At 37.9% G+C, this 21,881-nt stretch overlaps 1 protein-coding gene and 1 long non-coding RNA gene across 2 annotated transcripts in view; one reads left to right on the top strand and one right to left on the bottom strand.

Moving 5' to 3' along the window:
* LOC149269641 (uncharacterized) overlaps positions 1-21,247 on the bottom strand; it is an 89,743-nt gene extending 68,496 nt beyond the window's left edge. The window contains exons 1-2 of the long non-coding RNA XR_016269043.1: positions 21,143-21,247; positions 3,496-3,554 (exon numbers count right to left, since the gene is read on the bottom strand). This is a non-coding gene — a long non-coding RNA (uncharacterized LOC149269641). The remainder of the gene's footprint in view (positions 1-3,495; positions 3,555-21,142) is intronic.
* H15 (T-box protein H15) lies at positions 1,694-21,149 on the top strand. Its single transcript, XM_018004778.2, has 6 exons — positions 1,694-2,759; positions 5,987-6,441; positions 6,565-6,698; positions 16,915-17,200; positions 18,596-18,840; positions 20,216-21,149. Exons 1-6 carry the CDS (start codon positions 2,429-2,431, stop codon positions 20,790-20,792), a joined length of 2,028 nt encoding a protein of 675 aa, XP_017860267.1. The 5' UTR covers positions 1,694-2,428; the 3' UTR covers positions 20,793-21,149.
* Positions 21,248-21,881: the final 634 nt, after the last annotated feature.

A 21,881-nucleotide genomic window follows, 5' to 3' on the forward strand; every position in this document is an offset into this window, starting at 1 on the left:
ATTGAATTAAATGTTATGCCAAAAATTTAATTTTTCTTATAAAGCTAAAAGCTTTCCTCGGACTCATGTTTGGCTAAAAATTGATGCCAATTAATTAAATCACACCCATTTAACCATTTAAACAAATGAAATTGTTCAAAAATAAACGAAGTTCAAACACACTATTTGACAATTTTTCAAATCAACCCCTCGCTGCCCCATGAAAGTAGCAGACAAATGCTAAAAACAACGTATGCGGAATAAAATGGAAAATGAGAAAGACTAGAAAATATGTTAGCCTATGCAAATGAGGAAACAAATCATTGAAAAATTGTCGCCGACTCGCGAGCAATCGCAATGCAAATAAACAAAAACAAATAAATAAGAGAGAAAAAATGGAAGGAGCCGCTCTACCCCCTCCACTGACAACGAGTCCTTCTGTGGCCATTAGTCGCAACCACGAAAACGCAGCAGACAACAGGAGGTGGGTGAAACGAAACGAAATGGAATGGGTTGGGTATGGGTTGGGGTATGGCGGCAGCCGCAGAGACGCAGCTGACGAATTGTGAAAAATATACATATGAGCACATGCACACACGCATGCAAATGTCTGTGTGTGTGTTTGTGTGCGTGTGTGTGTGCGTGCGTGTATTTGCCGCTGCGTTCACACGCCATTCGTCGTATTTTGTTGTTATTTCCTTTGAGCAAACATTTAAATTTAAAAAAAAAAGTACATTTACATATGCAGGGTGTGTGTGAGTGTGTTGCTGTGGGTAGCTCAGATATTCAATTATGATATTCGATGCGAAGGGCGCGACATTTTTTCAGATAAACGATGTGAGACACATTTCTTTTTGTAATATAAAAAATCGGAGCTAATAAAAAATAATATATTTAAAAATATAAAATAATAAAATGTTTAGTTTTAGCATTTTTAAATAAAATATCTCTCACATTTCTATTAAGCAAAACGCATTCCATTTAATTCCCACTCATTTCAAATTGCTTCAAAATCTCGCATATAATAAACAGCTCATTTACTCAGAGTCACTCACTCAGTTGAAGCGCACACCAACGAAAGGAACTCACTCAAAACATTGAACATGAAACGTGGTGAGTTTCGTGTGAAACAACTCGCACGCTTTGGCAATGGAACGCCACACGAAAAATCACTCATGCACGGAACAGCAGAAAAAATATTTGTAAATAGCCGACGAAATGTACAAAACACACCCCTGCCAACACACTCACACAAACACTCACAGCACAACAACAATAACAACAAATACTAAGCAGACCAACTGTCAACAGCCCGAAAAAACAAAATGACGAATTTATGAACTTGTTTGCGCTCGCCAAAGCGAGACAACACGAAGCGCACAGCCAGCCACACAGCGAAGCGCTCACTCGAATGCGCTCAGCAGCGCCAGCAGCCATCTCGCTTGCACGCTTGTGCGACAGTGCGCACTCAGCTGAGTGTATGGGAATTTAGCGTTCCTATTGGAAAACTCAAAACTGAGCATGAATTATGTGAGGCGACGCGTCGCTGCCGCGTCGCTGCATTGGAATGCGCTACACACGCACACACATGTGGTCTATGCATATTGCTGTCTCGCTTGCACGCACAACGCTGATTGCTGCTGTTGGTGTTGCTGCTCCTGCTGCTGCTGCCGCGCTGCTCGTCTGTCTGTCTCTTGCGGTTAACCGCTTTACGTTGCGTGCGAAGCTTACGTGAGCGCTTTCCCACAAAACTTTTTGGCGCTTTTGCGCGAGCTGCGTAAAATTGCGGCGCCTCAGTGCTGTCAGGTATTTTGCGCTAGCCGCGCATAGCCGGACAACTAAGCAACAATAACAACAGCAGCAGCAGCAGCAGCATCAACAGCTCAAACAACTGCAACAACAACAACAACAACAACACAACTAGTGCCTTAGACGCAGCCTCTCACACGTTAGTTCGTTAAGTTGTTTGCCGTAACGCGCGTCACGTAAGCGCGTTACGTGGTGTTGAAAACTTTTCGCCGTAAGAGATCGTCAGCTGTGTGCACGAGTTAGGGGAGGGGGCCAGAGCAGCACCAGGGCAGGGCAGGGCGGTGGAGCCAGAGTCGACTTCGGCTTGTTGCGAATGCGTTTACATGGCAAAAAGCAAATCGCAGTTGCCACAAATTCATTCAATGGTCAGCTGTGCGACTGTAAAGCGGTTTTCACGGCAAAGCGCAAAAACACGAAAAACCCAAAGAAACGAAATACAATAAAATATTTCAAATACAAAACAAATCAAAAATACAAAAACGCGCGCGTATAATAAAAATAAAAAAAAAAAATAATAAAACTTGACACACTCAAAATGCTTCATGTGAAATGTGTTGATTGAGAATTGTTAACAAATTGAATTGTAAAATTGATTGAAATAATTTTGTTGATTATATTGAAGAATTACAATAGAAATATTATGCTGCTTAGCAATCAGCCGGCGAATGCCAAGCCGCAGCCGACGTCGCCGTCGCCAACAGCGCCGCAAAGTTTTAAAGTCAAGTTGCAGCAACAAATTGCGGCAACTGCTGCAGCAGCAGCTGCCGCCGCAGCAACAATTGCCAATGGCAATAGCAACATCAGCAACATCAGCAACAACAACAGCCATCATCATCATCATCATCTGAATAATCATCAGCATCATCAGCATAATATTTCCTTTGCCACGGATTTCTCAATTGCCGCGATTATGGCGAGAGGCGGAAACCCCGCCCCCTCCAACAGCCGCGAGCCATCGGAAAGGAGTCTGAGTGAGTAGCTAAAGTAATTGAGACTAACATGAATATAGCGATTCTACTATAGGCGCATCTTTATACACATATATATCGAGTATTTCTCTGTAGTTAAGTGGAAATGCTTATTAGAAGATTGAAAATTCACAAACTAGATAAATATTGCGAGTCTAGGGAAGAAAACTTTGGGCATGTTTAGATAAAGTAGATAAATAGAGTTGAGATATAGGATAGATGCTCTATACATTACATACTAAAACTAAGCTATAGTATATTTATAATATAGTATATATATAATAATATAATTATCAAATTAGGTAGACTAGATGAGTAGTAGATTATATAAGAATAGATAGCTAGGGATATTTTACTTGATTATATAGAGTATATAAATATTTGATATCTTTTATATCTTATATTATCCTTATCTCCAACTGTTCAAATCAAATCACATCAAATGAGAAGCTAAATTTTATTTCAGGCAGTCAATATATACATATATATCACATATTTCCAGCATATTAAATTTTTTATATTGACTGAGAAAATCAAGACCATAACAAAATCGAAATTTCTGTTAACTATTTCAGAAAAAAAAAAAACTGAAAAATGGGATTGTTATATAGAATTGATTGAAATTATAAAAGTATATAGAAATAAAATAAATAAATTTATTTTCAAATACATAAGAGATGAAAAGAGAAGAAGAAGAATTTATTGTTATTATAAAATAAGTCTTTAATATAAAGCTTACCGCTGGGTATAGTCATATATGAAACAACCGCCAAAGAACTTCAACAAAATATTAGGAATCTGAAAAAAATCCAGAAGAAATTCTTTTAGCAGAATTAATATTTATAGTTTTTATAATCGAAATAGACAAATTTAATATACATATTTTCTAATGTATATACAAAATAAATAAATAAATAAAAATTATTTCATTTAATTTTATAAAATTTTAGTTATTTATATTTTTTGTGTGATCTGTTATAATCTCAACTATAAACAAATTGTTGGGATTAGCTTTAGATATAAATTTTGTGTCCTTAAAAGGGGAAATATAAAAGGCAAATAAACTGTTATAATTGAATGCAATTAAGCTCTTAACAATATGTCTCTATATAATCCATATACAACTAAATATTTTTATTTTTTCAGCTTTCTAAATAACAGAGCTAGATAAATAATATAGATCAATATTTATATAGATTACGCTATTCATTCGCATATTCTATAAAAATAGTTTCTAGCCTAGGTATTCAGTAATATTTAAGCAATAATTAAAATTTTTAAAAGCTACACAAATATTTCTCTTTTGTCATTCGCTCTTTCTTTAATGCTTTTAATCAGCTTTATAAATTATTTAGTTTTTATGAGCATTTCAACAATTTCAAAGGTGCTAAAAACGCTTTTGAGAATTCCAAAAAATTTGTTGTTTGCATTTATGAGCCTCGCGGGGCTTATTTATAAAGACGTTTTTACGATAGGTTTTTTTTATTTATTTTTTCAAGTCAGCAGCTGCATAAAAATGTATTTATTAATTCAATCAAAGAAGAAGAAGAAGAAAGAGTTATCACAAATATCTTTGTGCAGAATTTAAAGATTTTTTCGATTTAGAAATAAAAATCGAATCTTAACATTGAATACGATTTGGCATGCGCTAAATGCCGTTAGACATCATCGAATTAATTCAGTTCATAAAAAATATGACTTCAAGCTGGTTTTGTGTTTGAATTGATATAAAAATATGATTTTTTATAGCTAGAAATTGATTTCCATTTAAATTGAGCAATTTGAAAAATAAATAACAAACTATTTTCATTTAAAGGGATATATTTGTAGCTCTACTTTGCATAAGAAAACTTTAATTAAAGGTAGATAAAAGATTAAGATTTAAATAGCAGTTAATGAGAGTGAGAGAGAGACAGCAGATATTGCTGATATATTTTATTTGAATGGAATATTTTGGCGTGTCTATTGCATAAACTGAAAGCTAAAAAATCTTTAAAATTTTTGGCGATATATTCTACATATATTCATATAGTGATTTACAAATATAATAGATTAATTTCAACATGATTTGTTTTATATAGTTAAGTTAGTTTCAATATATTTGCAATATTTCTGTATGTTTTTATTTATATTTATTTTTATATAATGTCTTTATGTTATTTTGTACACCATATTCTTAAATTAACTATATTTTACTTGCTTCCATTTTTTACAAAAGCACATTTTAATTTTTTATTAATTTTATTTTTAATATAAATAGCTTTGTGAGACAATAAAAATATATTTGAGTAATATTTCTATATATTAATTATAAATCATATTTTCCGCTTTAGATAATCAATCAAACAAAGGATATACATTATATCTTATTATTTAAATATTATTAATATTATGTCATTATTATTATGTAATATTTATATACATATATTTTATTATTTTTTAATTAGTATTTTTTATAATTATAATTATGATTTTCGTGGAATTAATGTTTTCCATCAATATAAATAATTAGCAGAAATAAATATGCATTACTTAATGCTAATTAACGCATCGAGTTGGCCAAGACTCGTGGCTCCATTAGCCGAGCTATTGACACCCACAGCCATGTTGCACAGTTGCCAATGATATTATTGTCTGTATTTTTTATTGTTGTTGTTGCTGCTGCTGTTGTTTATGCCACAAATTGCATATTGATGACAGTGCAACGTTGATGACTTGATAATTGCGGCAAATGTGCGCGGCAATAAAATAATCAAAGCCTATTTGAATGCCAAAGTGGGGTGGGGTGGTGTGGGGTGGGCAGCAGCTGTAAAGGGGGCGTGGCTAGGGTGCGCTGCATGTCATGATATGAGCATGCACACACACACACACACACACGCACACACACACACACACACACACACACACACACACACACACATGTATCTATATGCATTCAGAGATATTTATCGATTTGTATGCATGCACAAAACTATTTAGATGCCGTAATTGGCAGCTGTTGAGCCCCTTCGGCCAGCCCTCGCTCAGTGCATTTGATTAAAGCAACAACAACAACAGCAGCAACAACAAGCAAATTAACATATGAAATCGCCGAGTAAATAATTGAATTTGTGTGTCTCATATCTGCGCAAAAAAATCTGCATGTTGCATGCAACATGTTGTTGCCGCCTAGACATCTCTCTTTAAACTCACACACGCTCTCCCTCTCTCTCTCTCTGTTGCTCTTTTAGGTCCATTATCTGTGGAGCGCTATTCGACGCAGGATGCGGACGATGATGTTGACGTTGATGTGGTTGACTGCAGCGACAGCGAAACGCCAACGGCGGCAGCAGCAGCAGCGGCCGCGGCAGCGACGGCAGCGACAGCAGCAGCCGCAGCAGCAGCGGCGCAGCAGCATGCGCGTCATGCATTGCGTGTTGCACAACAGCAGCAACAGCAACAACAACAACAACAGCAGCAGCAGCGCCAACAGGCTCATGCAACAGCCAACAAGCAGCGACAGCAACAACAACAACAGCAGCACAACAACAACAACAATCACAGCAAATCAAGCAGCCATCGAGGGCGTGCCACATCCACACCAACGGCTGCAGCTGCCACCACTGCCACGCCCTCACCGCCACCCGCCCGCGCAGCGCACAGCCCCAGCGAGGACGAGCGCCTGTCCCCCGAGGAGCCTGCGCAGGTAACGCCACGCCACAAAGTTAGCACCAAAAAAAAAAAGAGAGAAATCTAAACGCTAAAACTAGACGCAACAACTAAACTTGCTCTCCCTATCTCTCTCTCTCTCTCTCACTCTCGCCAACAGCTGCCAACGCCCAAAATCTTGGGCTCCTGCAATTGCGACGATCTCTTGCCCGTGCAATGCCATCTGGAGACTAAAGAGCTCTGGGATAAGTTTCACGAGCTCGGCACCGAAATGATCATCACCAAAACGGGCAGGTGAGTGAGAAGCTTCCTTTTTCTTCTTCTTCTTGTGCTTTGTTTCTCTGCGTGGAAGTCTCAGGCAAGTCAAGTCGAGGCACTTGACAGCAGCTGCCCGAGGCGCGTGAATTGGCCAAGTTAAGATGTGCTCCATAGAAATTGCTGCTAGTAATTAAGTTGGCATCCAACAAGTGAATTATAAAGAGGACAAAGAATAGATGCAGAAACTGTGCTAGCTTGAGTATAAACATAATTATTTTAGTTAAATGAAATATTTTAATTTACATTTCATGAAGTGGAAAATCGAACTGATATTTCCACTCCATTCCATAATTCGCATTTGCATTTCTCTTTCGTTTTATATCACCCTCATTTCATACCATTAGTTGCTCCCTCTCTCTCTCTATTTCGTTCTCTCTCTCTCTCTCTCTCTTTCTCTCTCTGACATTATTTCTTTGTCTCACCCACATTTCGCCTTCCTCCTCCTATATATACAGGCTCTCCTACTTGTCTTTTTTATATCATCTCTCTCAGACATCTCTCACTTTATCTCTCCCTCTTTCTCACTTTTTACCTCTTTCTTACTATATTTATTTACATATATCTCTGCTACTTGTCTTTACATTTCCAGTTAAATATTTGGCTTTTAGCGAATTTCTCATCTGCCATCGCTCATAATTTGAGCTTTGATAGCCAACTCAGTCCACCGATTAGTCGCCTCTGGGCCACATGTCGCCCAGTGGCATAAAACAATTTCGGGCCTCATCATCAATCGACGCTAATCAGACACTCGAACTCAAACTCGAAAACAAAAAACAAAAAACTCATCCTGAATGCGAACTCAAACTTGAAAACTTGAACAATCAATAAACTCCACAAACGCCTTTCACTCTGTCTGTCGCAGACGGTGGGGCTGGTTAACGGGGTAGGTGGTGCGGGGCGTGGCGTGCCTGGTGGTATTCACATTCACAATCATATTCGCCATTTACATTTACGCCCCGCTCAAGTTAACTGCGAAATATCAGCAGCTTTTTGGTTAGTTTCTCATTACGAATGCCGCCGCCGCCAGCACCACCGACACCACCAGCACCACCACCACCCATCGATGCCTCCTGCTCGGCTGTTGGGTGCCCCTCAATTTGATTGACAAGGCATCGAAATAATGTGCCGTCGATTTTCGATTTTCGATTAGCAACAGGCCGCGAGGCCCACGCCCCTTCCCCCGAAAAGCCAAAGAGAAGAAGACAAAAACAAAGGCAGGGGCAGCCGAACTGGCGGCTGTTTCTTGTCAGCTGTTTTGTAGTCAATACACACATACACATACATACATACATATGTATACTCTCCCCAGTCCTCTCTTTCACTCACTCACATTCAGCATTTGCTTAAACGACTTTTCATTCGCAACTCAACAAAGTTGACTTCAGTGAAAAAAAAAAACTAAAAAAAAATACAAAATTATTGCTTGACGATTTTCGTGCGAATGTCGTGTAAAATGCGAAATGTGAAATGCCAAATGCGAGTGCATAATAGAAGTAGGCCATTGCGCGACTACAGAATACCCTGTAATAATGTCGAAAATGTATTGATAAAGTTTTTTTTTTTTTTTTTTTAATTTTTAGTATATTTGTTAGGATTCAATGAAAAAGATTCGCAAATGATCATTAAATAGTTAAATTGATATAAATAAATTTTATTTTTGACTAGACTTATTAGAGCTTTAATTTTTTTTTTTTTTTTTTTTTTTTTTTTTTTTTTTTAAATAAATTCTGTAAAATGTTATAATAAGTAAAGCGCGACAGATCGGAATAAAATCGAAATCTATTTAAAAAAATAATAATAATAATAATAAAAAGTAAAATAAATAAAAAATTTTATTATGTTTTCATATTTTTATTTTTATTTTTATATATATATATATATTTTTTTAATATATATAGTTTAATACTATCTAAATACAATTTCTAATTTTATTCAAGTGCGGGAATACGTTTTCTATAAAGCAACATTCACTTGCCTGTATAAAAGTATTTTAATGAGTTATTACAAGAATTTCTGTGTTCCATTTTCACCTGCCATGCATATATACCCCTTAGCACTTATATTATGCTTAGTAGGGTATATCATGCATGAAACATAAATTCGAGCCTTTGTCGCTGCTGCTGTTGCTTTGAGTCTCAGTTTTCAGTGCTCAAAGCTCTGGCTGATGACATGCGAAAGGCGCATTAGTCGCTAGCTGGTAGTTAGGAACTGAATGTGCTAACCTCTGCTGCCTCTTCTTCCGCCTCCTCTAACGTGTGTGTATGTGTGTGTGAGTTGTGCTTGGCAACTTTTGTTTGCTTGGCTTTTGGCTTTAGTTTTTTTTCCTTTTCCCCTTTCAATATGGGATACCTGTATATTTCCGCCTCCTGGCACGCCCCCCTCCCCTCCCGCTAAGCGCATTTGCGACACATTAACAAATTTACTCCTTTCGCTGGCTTTCGATTCATCCGCAGAGGTCCTGATAGCGCCACAAAGTATAAATTGCAATGTAATAGCTGCCGATTGTCGCGCTAACAACACATTTGCATGTCCTTTGTCCTTACGAATCCCGTTTTGTTTTTGTTTTTGGTATTCATTTCGACTCTGACTAGGACTCCAACTGCCTCTGTCGCCGAGCCGTGCGCCCTGTAATTAGCGCAAAGCACCTCCATGCCGCTTGTTTATTTACATTTGTGCGGGCCGGGCAACGCCCCCAAAAGTATTATTACTCCTTTTTTTTACATTTTTTTTACCCCTGATATAGATCTATGTCAGCACATCGTTTGGCTGCCAGCAACACCAGCAACTGCTGCGAATTGCCATTCACAATTGCGGGCTGTGTTCCTTTGAGTGATATCTTTTAAATTGCTTAAATATATACCTAATACATTCGTCCTTAAAAGCTGAGTTGCGCCGCGTTTCAGCAGCTGTTCGCTTATTACCATATTTATAATATATATAGAAGAGACTTGTATATCTAGATAGACTTGTTTTACATGAGGCTTAAAACACAGACAATTAGCAAGGTTGAAGTAGAGTTGGTAGTTGAGTAACGGAATTATAGATGATGATAGATGATAGATGTTGGTCCACTTAAAGTAATTCCGTTATATACAGTAGAATCCTGATAATTCCAAATGGCAAGCGGATCAGTTTTCTTTTTTTCGATTTACACAGCAACTGAAAAAGAATTTTTAGATTTATCCCGATTTTCGTTTAGCGGTACGAATTACCGAGACTCGACTGTATATACTATATCTATATATACTAGATCCCCAGATCCCTCCAGAGAGAGAGAGGTTGCCACATAAATAAATCTAAATAAAGAGAAGCTAAAAGAAACTCAGCATCTCAACCCGAAGAGCAAATCGAAAATGATTTATGATGCATTGCGTACTGGGCCAAAAAGGATCGAGCCGGGTCGAGAGTTTTACCTGTTGACCGAGTTGTCTGCCTTTTGAGAGCTGTTGTTGCGGTCATTGAGATAAAATGTCACGTGGTTTTTGTAGATTTTGTCACGCACTGTCAGCGGTTAACAGAAACCAACAGCAATTGGCGGTTGCAATGGTAGAGAAAGGCAAGCAAGCAGGCGGCCTAATTGTCCCAGCCAAGTCAGCGGGCGGCAACTGAGAGCTACACATACATAGAGAGAGAGAGAGAGAGAGAGAGAGAGAGAGAGAGAGAGAGAGAGAGGGTGTGAGGCAGAGGTAGAGGGAGAGAGGTAGCTCAGCTGGTAGTCAACGGCAAATGTTTGTCAATATTTTAGCGACAACTCTTCACGCTTGTTAGGCAATTGCTGCCATACAGAGTCGGTTCCGCACAGTTCTAATCGAGCGGACAGTAGCCCCTGCCAAGGTGCGTATCAATTGCGATTTGCATGCTTTAAGACCGAACTCAATAAACAAAGCGCGACTCTGGGTCAACTTGATACCGCTCGCATATTAATTTATTTCGAACAAATTTTACGTACAACTTCATTAACATTTGATTGTCTGCCGCGAGCAGCTGTACGAAGTGAGCGAACATTTATCATTCGGCCCAAAGGACAACAGCAACAACAACAACAACAGCAATGAAACAAGTTAAGACCCAACAGAAAGGTGCAGGATCTGTGGGCATTTTTAAGAGGCAGTTAATAGCGGACCCCAAATAGCCTAGTGGGTACACTGAAATAAATTAGGAATACATACGGCTGTTTAAGAAAATTATAACTATATAGTATAAATTTTATGTATTTCAATTTATGAACATTTTTTTTGCTTTGCTTTGCTTCAACAAAAAATACATAAATGAAAGTCTAAATTATTATTATTATTTGTTAACTGTAGATTTTTAAGTTGTTTAGCTTTTAAATCTAAGAAACTTTGAATTTTAATTTTGCTGACAAGAAAAATCAAACCTAAAAATTCATTTAATTATTTATTTTACTCTTTCAGATTTCCGAATCTTAGTTTTGAATAGATGTATGTTGTAATATATGTATTTAATATTACTTTTATACCCAGAGCCCATTAAAAATGAGAATTAGGGAATAATGGTTTTGTTGAAATGTTTGTAACAGACAAAAGGTGGCGTGGCAGACCCCTGAAGTATATATATTCTTGATCAGGGCGACGAGCTGAGTCGATTTAGCCCTATCCAGCCGTCTGTCTGTCCGTCCGCCCGTCCGTCCGTCTGTCCATACGTTTGAAAGCGTCGATCTCAGAAGATATAAGAGCTAGTTCAATATTTTTTTTTTCAAATGTCCGCGTATCGAGTCTAATAGCATTCAGCTTTAATCATGCAGCTGCTCTATTTCAACTTTTACGTTTTATTTTTATAACATTCATTAGAAGAGTTGAGCACAGTTTCTTAATAATTCTTAATAATTCCACAAGTTTCATCCATCGAGTGTCATATCATTCAGCTTCTGTCATGCAGTCTCAACGCATTTGTTTCTGCCATAAATTCGCTAGAAGACATAAATAAGGATCATATATGTATATATCTGTGAATCATATGATAATGTTTTCTATTTCGTGAGCAATGAGGATAAATTTTTCCACAAGCATCATAGTATTCAGTCTTTGACATTGATGTACCTTACATAGAGTCTCGTAGCATTCAGCTTTTGTCATGCAGCTGCCTTCACTCTAGTTTTTGCCACATTCACTAGAAGAGTTGGCCCATAGTTTTGGAGGCATCCTTTTTTTTCTTAACGAGCAAAGTATAATTAAATTTCCACAAGTTTCATTAATGCACCTTCCATGGAGTGTCGTATCATTCAGCTTTTGTCACGCAGCTGCCTTAACTCAAGTTTCAAGCAAATATGATCAACATTTCCACATGTTTCATAGATGTCGATAGATAGTTATCGAATTTGATAAATAGTTATCAAAATTGCTAAATAGATATCGACATAGATAAATTATTATCAAGGAGTGTTGTAGCATTCAGCTTTTGTCATGCTGCTGCCGTGCCTCACGTTTCAAACAAATATGATCAAAATTCCACATGTTTCATGGATGTCGATATATAAATATCGAAATCGATACTTAGTTATCGAAACCGATAAATAGTTATCGAAACCGATAAATAGTTATCGAAACCGATAAATAGTTATCGAAACCGATAAATAGTTATCGAAACCGATAAATAGTTATCGAAACCGATAAATAGTTATCGAAACCGATAAATAGTTATCGAAATAGATAAATTATCAATGAGTGTCGTAGCATTCAGCTTTTGTCATGCAGCTGCCTTAAATAGAATTTCAAACAAATATGATCAATATTTCCACATGCTTCATATATGCCAGTAAAAATTTATCGAAATCGATAAATAGTTATCGTAATCGATAATTAGTTATCGAAATCGATAAATAGTTATCGAAATCGATAAATAGTTATCGAAATCGATAAATAGTTATCGAAATCGATAAATAGTTATCGAAATCGATAAATAGTTATCGAAATCGATAAATTATCAATGAGTGTCGTAGCAATCAGCTTTTGTCATGCAGCTGCCTTAAATAGAATTTCAAACAAATATGATCAATATTTCCACATGCTTCATATATGCCAGTAAAAATTTATCGAAATCGATAAATAGTTATCGAAATCGATAAATAGTTATCGAAATAGATAAATTATCAATGAGTGTCGTAGCATTCAGCTTTTGTCATGCAGCTGCCTTAAATAGAATTTCAAACAAATATGATCAATATTTCCACATGCTTCATATATGCCAGTAAAAATTTATCGAAATCGATAAATAGTTATCGAAATCGATAAATAGTTATCGAAATCGATAAATAGTTATCGAAATCGATAAATTATCAATGAGTGTCGTAGCAATCAGCTTTTGTCATGCAGCTGCCTTAAATAGAATTTCAAACAAATATGATCAATATTTCCACATGCTTCGTATATGCCAGTAAATAGTTATCGAAATCAATAATTAGTTATCGAAATCGATAAATAGTTATCGAAATCGATAAATAGTTATCGAAATAGATAAATTATCAATGAGTGTCGTAGCATTCAGCTTTTGTCATGCAGCTGCCTTAAATAGAATTTCAAACATATATGATCAATATTTCCACATGCTTCATATATGCCAGTAAATATGTATCGAAACCGATAAATAGTTATCGAAATCGATACTTAGTTATCGAAACCGATAAATAGTTATCGAAATCGATAAATTATCAATGAGTGTCGTAGTATTCAGCTTTTGTCATGCAGCTGCCTTAAATAGAATTTCAAACATATATGATCAATATTTCCACATGCTTCATATATGCCAGTAAAAATTGATCGAAATCAATAAATAGTTATCGAAAACGATAAATAGTTATCGAAATCGATAAATAGTTATCGAAATCGATAAATAGTTATCGAAATCGATAAGTAGTTATCGAAATCGATAAGTAGTTATCGAAATCGATAAGTGGTTATCGAGGAGTGTCGTAGAATTCAGCTTTTGTCAGGCAGCTGATTAAGTCAAGTTTCAAGCAAATATGGATGATACTTCCACATTTTTCATAGATATCGATAAATGGTTATCGAAATCGATAAATAATTATCGAGATCAATAAAGACAATAAAGACGAGATCAATCAAGACCGAAAATAGCTTCTTACTTTTTTTTTTTAATTTTTAATTGTTTAGTTTTTGCTTAAATTTAATAACGAAATTTTTTCCTGTGTAGTCGTCTCTTTTGTTCAGAATTTTCAGACTTTTGCTTAGTATTTTTAGCTATTAAATTATGAATTAATTAAATAATAAAACAAGAAAGAGCTAGACTTAAAATGAGAGTGTGAGTGAGGGAGGCAGACATTTCTGTTTAAGCTGCGCTTCATATATTTTTACAAGCGACGATAAGATCGCTCAGTTTTGCTTAGTCTAGGACTGAACTTGGGGGTTGCTCGATGAAAGAAAGGAGGGCAGGAGGGCAGCAAGAATTAGCATTTAGTTGCATTTATTAACTCAAAGCTGGCGGCTTAATTTGCTGGAACTAAGGTGTTGATAATGTATGCGTATAGCCCCCCCGGGGCGGAAGTACGGATAAAATGCGCCACATATAAAGAAGAGGCAACTAATTGGAACAAACTGAAACGGTGAGAGGGAGAAAGAGAAAGAGAGAGACAGAGTATGTGTGTGTGTGTGTGAAATTGTGGTCAAGCTAATTGAAAGTCCAGAGTGAATTCGGGAGTATTGCTGGAGCAACCCTCTATGGCAAATGGTGTGTAAACTTCATAATTGTAACCTTTGGCACCTAAAGCCAAAAAACTCCGACTGGGAAATGAGCGAAAGCCATTTCCCTAATTTTCCCATAAACAAATACATAAAATCCACACTTAGACGCAGCGAAATAATAATGCAGAGCAGAAAGCTAAAAGTCTCTCTCTCTCTCTCTCTCTCTCTTTCTGTCTCGCTGTGTGTGTGCCACGCCCACTCAGAACTGGGCAGGGCAGGGCCTGCAGGCAACTCGCCGCTGAGTTTGGCTCATAAAAATGTATGTAAATGCTGGGAATATGATTTACGACATTTCCGCTGGCGCAGCGCGTTCAAAAGGCGGGCGGTTGCGGCGTTCGTGCTGGGCGTGGCAGTTAACTGGGCGTGCGGCTGGCTCCCCGTTTTGCGTTTGGCATTTTCACACATTTATGGACACATTAGCAAGCTATCAAAAGTGTTTGAAAGTTTTCTTAGCTGGCGCTGTTGATTTCTCTGCTTCCTCTTGGATAGATTTGCCAACGCGTCAGGCTCGAGTGCATCGCCTCAGCTGATGGCATCGCAGCGATAAGCAATCCGCTACAATGGTGCTAATTGTGGCATGCAACATGCCGACTGACGTCTGACGACTGACGACTGTCGACTTGCAACTGCCGTCGCAATGACAGTTATTACCATCACACACACACACACACGCACTCGTTAGTCTGCCACAACATGGCGGCCAACACGCACACATACGCCCTCGCCACCAGCCACGCCCACGCCGCTCTCTATCAATACAACATGTCATAGCACTCGCTGCCTGCAGTCGCCTCCGATTTATGTTTTTTTGACATTATAACTGAAATTATTATCAATTATATATATGCATATATATCTTGTTTTTATTCCACTATAAACCTGTGTCTGCGGCACGATTTTCTTTGGCATGCGACAGCTGATGAACGGGCTCGACTCTGATTTATTGCATTCTCTTCAAAAATAGATAAATATGTGTATATGCATGTATAATATATAGGTATATAATATATGCTAAAGCACTATAAAGATATATTCTATTTATATGCATGTATAAAATATAGGTATATAATATATGCTAAAGCACTATAAAGACAAATTCTAGCCTGACATGGGAACGAGCAACAAATAACTTGTCTATTGCTCAAACTTCAATAAAACTGAGCTGAAAATGTATTTCGCATGGTCTTATATTTCTATTAGATTTCTACAAACTTGTTGGCATATACATATTTATTATATAATTTTCTGTTTCCTCGCTCTATTTCATAAAAATACTTTTATATTGTAGAGTTCTGCAATAATATATTTAAAGCAAATCTGTAAAATTCAATCTTTAAGCTTCAAATCGTGAAGCATCATGTTCAATTAAATTGTTTTTAACTAAGTATTTTAAATTTAAAATAATAATAATAAATCAATCTAAAACAAATTTGAGAATTTTTTAGAATCCGGCTATGACGACTCCTATAGCGGCTGTACTCTTATGAGCAAAACTATATGGTTATAGCGTCTTCCGGCTATAACGACTGTCCCTTGAGTGTCATTATAGTCGAATTTTACTGTATATATTTTATTATTATGACTATAGTAGGCATTAATACATTTATACATATATTAAATGTAACGACGAGGAAGATGTAAGAGCATTTGTGTTATCGCACTCTAAACATGCTCTGCTTTAAGATTGTAATAAATTTACTTTAAATTTACCGCTTGAAGCGGTCTGAAGTATAACTGGATGATACATGACATGTTCATATACTTATATATAAGGAAATAATAGCAAGTATTAGTCTATCAGGATAGTTGCTTATTAAAACTATCAAACGCCTCATTTTCACATTACATTAAATTTCATTTAATGCATATGCAATGCCTATAAAATATTTCCACTATCATTTCATGTCCATATCCAACTCATATCTTATCAAAAACTCTATTTGCTGTATTGTTAATTAGTTGGTTTAATATGACAAATGTTGCAACATTTGTTTACAACTCAACTTAACACACACACACACACACACACACACACTCACTTACACACACACTCTGTCGCACACCTTTGCAGGCAGTCACATAAAGAGAAACCTAAAAGACAAATGACAAAAGAACTGGGCTGGGTCATTAGCGTCATTTACACTTTGCCTGGCCGCAGCCTGAGTTGAGTTTTTGTTTTTGTGGTTTGTTTGGCCTCTGGAAGTTGGGGCACTCTGATGAGGTCTGCTTCGTCGCGGAAATGTGTCAAAAACGTGCTAAAAGTCATAAAATTAAATATGCGTCTTATTTACATACACACAACGCCCAGAAACAAATCCAACCCCCCCAGCTCTAGTGCCACACAATGAATGGCAATAAAAAAGCTAAGGTTTTTCTCTATTTTCTAGTTGCTGGCATATCTTGCCTCTCTTTCTTTTGCGTATTGAATTTCCTACATTATCCTCAAGGCACTTTGTGTTTTGGTCTACTTTCAGGCGCATGTTCCCCACTGTGCGTGTCTCGTTCTCGGGTCCGTTACGGCAAATCCAACCGCCGGACCGCTATGCCGTACTGCTGGACATTGTGCCGTTGGACTCGAGACGCTATCGCTATGCATATCATCGCAGCTCCTGGCTGGTGGCCGGCAAGGCGGATCCACCGCCGCCGGCACGCATTTATGCCCATCCCGATAGCCCCATCAGCCCGGAGGCATTGCGCAAACAGGTCGTCTCCTTCGAGAAGGTGAAGCTGACAAATAACGAAATGGATAAAAGCGGACAGGTGAGTTTCAGCAGCGATGTTGTGTGTTTAAGTGTGTGTGTGTGCTGGGTCAAAGGTTAACTGCGGCGACAGCTGGGAGAGCGCACGTCGACACGAAGCAAAGCGACGGAAAAAAACACAAATCGAAGAGCTATAAGGCTTTAATGCATGGGATAGAAAGTGAACTTCTAGCAATGGGAGAGACAAGAGAGGAGAAGCAAGAGTGTGTGTAGAGAGAAAGAGAGAGAGAGGGTGTGAGGGAGAGAGGAAGTCACGGATAGAGTGAAAGAGAGAGAGCTAGAGAGAGAGCAGGAGAGGGAGAGGAAGAGAAAGACAATTTGCACGTTGAGAGCGGGAGAAAGAGAGAGAAAGATAGTTAACACATAGTAAGCAAGAGAGAGAGAGAGAGAGAGAGAGAGAGAGAGAGAGAGAGAAAGAGAGAAAGACAGTTTACAAACGGTGAGCAAGTGAGCGAGGTGAAGAATATATACAGAATAGCATACATATATACATACATGTGAGAGTGATTGAAATGAAGTGATTACAAATGATTACAAACGAAGTTAACGGACCCCATGATGTAGTGAATGATTAAATATCTGAGTGCATTATTATGATCATGAAAACTGCACTTTAAGAAATTATCCTATAGCCTACCTTCCCATTGAATCCCTAAATAAACTCGCCACTAATTGAAACCAATATCAAATATAGTAAATATTTGCAAGGCAAATAATGTTTCTTTTTTTAACTCGCACATGAGTCACACTACAGTGAGCACTGATAGTATATTCAGCGTGTGCAAGGCAAAGGGAAAGCTGCGAAAATTCACGCGAGATTCACAAGATATTATCAAGCAGCACTTCCTTAAGCATCCTGGCGCAAAACATTTATGAATAATTTAGCTAGAAGACAAAAGGATATAAAAAGCCGCAGCGACTGGTCTGCCATTGTCAGAGCTGCACTAAAAGAGAGAGAGAGAGAGTGAGACAAATAGAGGGTCTTACTGTCTGTCTTACTGCTGGCATATGTAAATTCCAAAAAATGAATGAAAATTGTTGGCAATTTGGTGGCAAATGCAAAAGCCAACTAACTTCCCCTGCATGCATGGCTCCTATATACACACACATATACATATATACACGTGTGTGTCTGTGTGTATATAGCAGTACTCTCTGGCCCTATATCATGCCCGGCCATATAACATGGAAAGTGTGGACGCTCTGTTTACGAGCCAGCCACCGTTTTTATCGCCGCCATAAAGGATGCTGCCCCGGAAAAGCGTCAAAACAAACGCGGACTACTTTTTTTATTGTTGTACATTTTTTATAAGGCCAACAAGAGAAAGAGAGAGAGAGAGAGAGAGACAAAAATAACTCTAAAAAATTCCCGCTTTTGTTGTTCGCTTGCTTGCAGGTCGTGCTGAATTCAATGCATCGATATCAGCCGCGGATACACTTGGTGCGGCTGAGCCATGGCCAGAGCATACCCGGCAATCCCAAGGAGCTGCAGGATATGGATCATAAAACCTTCGTGTTCCCGGAGACGGTATTCACGGCCGTGACGGCCTATCAGAATCAATTGATTACGAAATTGAAAATCGACTCGAATCCGTTCGCAAAAGGATTTCGCGATTCGTCGCGTCTGACTGATTTTGATAGGTGAGTTGTTTTCATCATCATCTTCTTCTTCTCTTCTTTTTTATTAATAAATAGAACTACAGGCAGCGGGGGCGTCTCAGTAGTGGGTCTTGAAATAGTTCAATAGTTGACCCCGAGCACTTTTATGGCGACTTGCTTGCTGATTTACGACCTCATTTACGATGAACCTCTGCTGATGCGCTGATGCGCCTTGGCGAGGGTTTTCACTGAGCCAGCGCACAGTAGCTCAAGCCTAAGCCGCTGATTAGCGAAAATGTGTGAAAGCCAGTGGCAAATCAAAGAAACACTCGTAGAGCTCAAGTAAAGAAAATCTTTTTCAATTAGTAAATGTTTAAACTGGAGCAACGGGGAGTTCTTTAGAAGATCTGCCGACAGCTGAGAGAGATAGGAATGTTTTATATAGATATATGTATATGTAGATATGTGGGTACGTACATATATACATATATATATCGATATATAGAGATTTATACATATATAGATATATATATATATATATCGTAAGTCAGTTTTTAGCTTGAGTATTTTATTCAAGATCGTCGTTGACTCTATACAGAATATACTACTCTAGCTACTCTAACTAAAGGCAAGGTTGATCCAGTTACTTTAGCGTCTTTCACTAACTCCTGAATCACTCAAACATTTCACTCCAATGTCTCGATTTCGCAGTTCAATTCAATTGCCTTTTTATGCATATTTCAATTCATATGCTTCAGCTAATTAACAGAGCTCAAACTTGGCTTCCCCAGTTGCAACTCTGCTGTGCCTTGGCAACATGTTGCACGTTGCATGTTGCACGTTGCATGTTGCATGTTGCGCACAGGTTGCACAGGACAATCGAACAGCATTCGCTGCCCTGAGCGGGGGAAAGGGTAGCTGCCTTTTAGGAAGTATTTTTTGTTTCGTTTCCCATTCTTTTCGGACAGCAGCTTCAAAAGTGTTGCAAGGCGGCGGCTACGTGTACTATTAAGACAGCAAACGCAGGCAGCCAGCAGCATGGACAACGGCAGCAGCAGCAGCAGCAACAACAACAACAACAACATTCAATGTTTTTAGCCGGCTCGGCGGCGTCTTAAGTGGCGTAAATTACAGATCGGCGCATTTAACTTTGAAGCCGATTCGTACATGAAATGAAAACACGAAAATAATGAGTGAATGTTGTTGTTGTTGTTTTTGCTGTTGTTGTTGTTGTTGCTGACGTTGTTTAGTGTCGGCAATTGGCAGTTACTTTCAACGTAATTATGTTATTGCTGGCTTGGCGTTTGCCTCCGTGTTGCAACAAGTTTAGCTTAACCCCTACTCTCCCTGTCTCTCTCTCCCTCTCTCTCTCTCTCTCTCTTATTCATGTGTATTCTGTTGGCTTTGTTCTTTGCAGAGATCCCATGGATTCGTTCTTTTTCGATCAGCACATGCGCGCCGCACCGCTGCGCTTCTTTCCGGATCCGCTGATGGCCCAACTGACGCCCCAAGAGGCGGATGCCGCATCGCTGGCGCTGCTGGAGAAGGCGCGCCAGCATTTGCAAATGTTCGGCCGTTCGCCGTATACGGAAATGTTGCTGCCCCATTTGTATCAGCGCGCCGCACCGCCAGCACCGCCGCCGCCCCATCCGAGCGCCTCGCTGGGCGCCTTTCAGCTGGGCATGTGGCAGCAGCAGTGGCCGCAGCTAACGGCCGGCTTTCTGGCCAGCGCCAATCAGCAGGCTGCCTTCGCCGCTGCAGCGGCGGCAGCGGCTGGCGCTAGCCGTACGCCCCCACCACCGCCGCCGGCAGCGACTGCCAATGCACCGCCAGCGCCCGCCACGCCCACATCATCATGCGGCTCAGCATCGCCGGATTTGCGCATCAAGACGCAGCTGGGCCACTATCCCCAACGCTTCAGTCCGTATCAGGTGCCGCAGCACGGCCAGCCGGGCAGCTCCCCCTCGCCCTCGCTGCGCGCCGAGAGCCCCTAGAAACAATGAAAACTACTATGCGAAATGTATGTGCAATGATCGAACATGTTTGTAAATAACCCAAAAACAAAACAAGAAAACAAAACGGAAGCAAAAAGAAAACAAAATACTGTAATCACTCAAAGCTGTGCAGCGCTAAGCATGTTGCAGCAACATGTGGCAAACACTCAAATTTAGCAGCTCGTTTATGCCATGCAACTGAGACGTGTTTCGAGATTTATGGAAATTTCCCTAAATGATTTGAGAAATTATCTTAGATATGATTTTTGCAACAAATTTGTATGACCTATAATATATAAAAGCAACTAATAATATTCTAATATAAATAAAAAATAATAATAAAAACTTACTTGAAATGCAGTAAGCGCCAAAGTATTTAACACGAAACAATTTGTATTTTGAGTCATTCCACTATCGACAATTTGAAACATTCATAGAAAATTGTGCTGAAACTTGAATAAAATAGCTTGATTTATGACCAAAATATATGACAAAACTAATAATAAAAAAATATTAAATATTTTTAAGAAATAAAAACAAAATGTTAAACAAAAATTTTATATAAATTTCGAGCCAGCAAACATTAAATATAAATTCATTTTTTATACAAAACAGGGTTATTGTAAAAATATGATTGAATAAATTGTTAGCTAATTATTTGAATTTTTTTATAACTTTCAAGATAGATAAAAAAAAATAAATTAAATTAAATACAACCAAGTTCGGTATATAAAATTCAGGCTGCTCTCACAAGGAAAATAGTCAGACTTAAAAAAAAATGTATTGAAAACAATAAACAATATGTATTGAATAACAATATATTATATTTTAAAAATTAATTTTCAATAATTACAAAATAAGCAGTTTCTGTCTTTAAGATTTTCCAAGAAGCTCAAAAAAATATATAAATGTATAATAAAATCAGAATTTTAGTCAATACGAAATTAATAAAATCTTTATTAAAATGCTAAATATGTAAAAAAAAAAACACAAGTTGAATTTAAATTTTAAAAAATCTTAATTTCAATGTTTAATACGTACTTGATAAATAATATTCCAAATATTTCGAAATTTTAAAAATCCAAAATT

The sequence above is a fragment of the Drosophila arizonae genome, chromosome 3, assembly GCF_054131065.1.
Source record: "Drosophila arizonae isolate 15081-1271.41 chromosome 3, UAZ_ARI_1.0, whole genome shotgun sequence".
NCBI classification, from domain to species: Eukaryota; Metazoa; Arthropoda; class Insecta; order Diptera; family Drosophilidae; genus Drosophila; species Drosophila arizonae.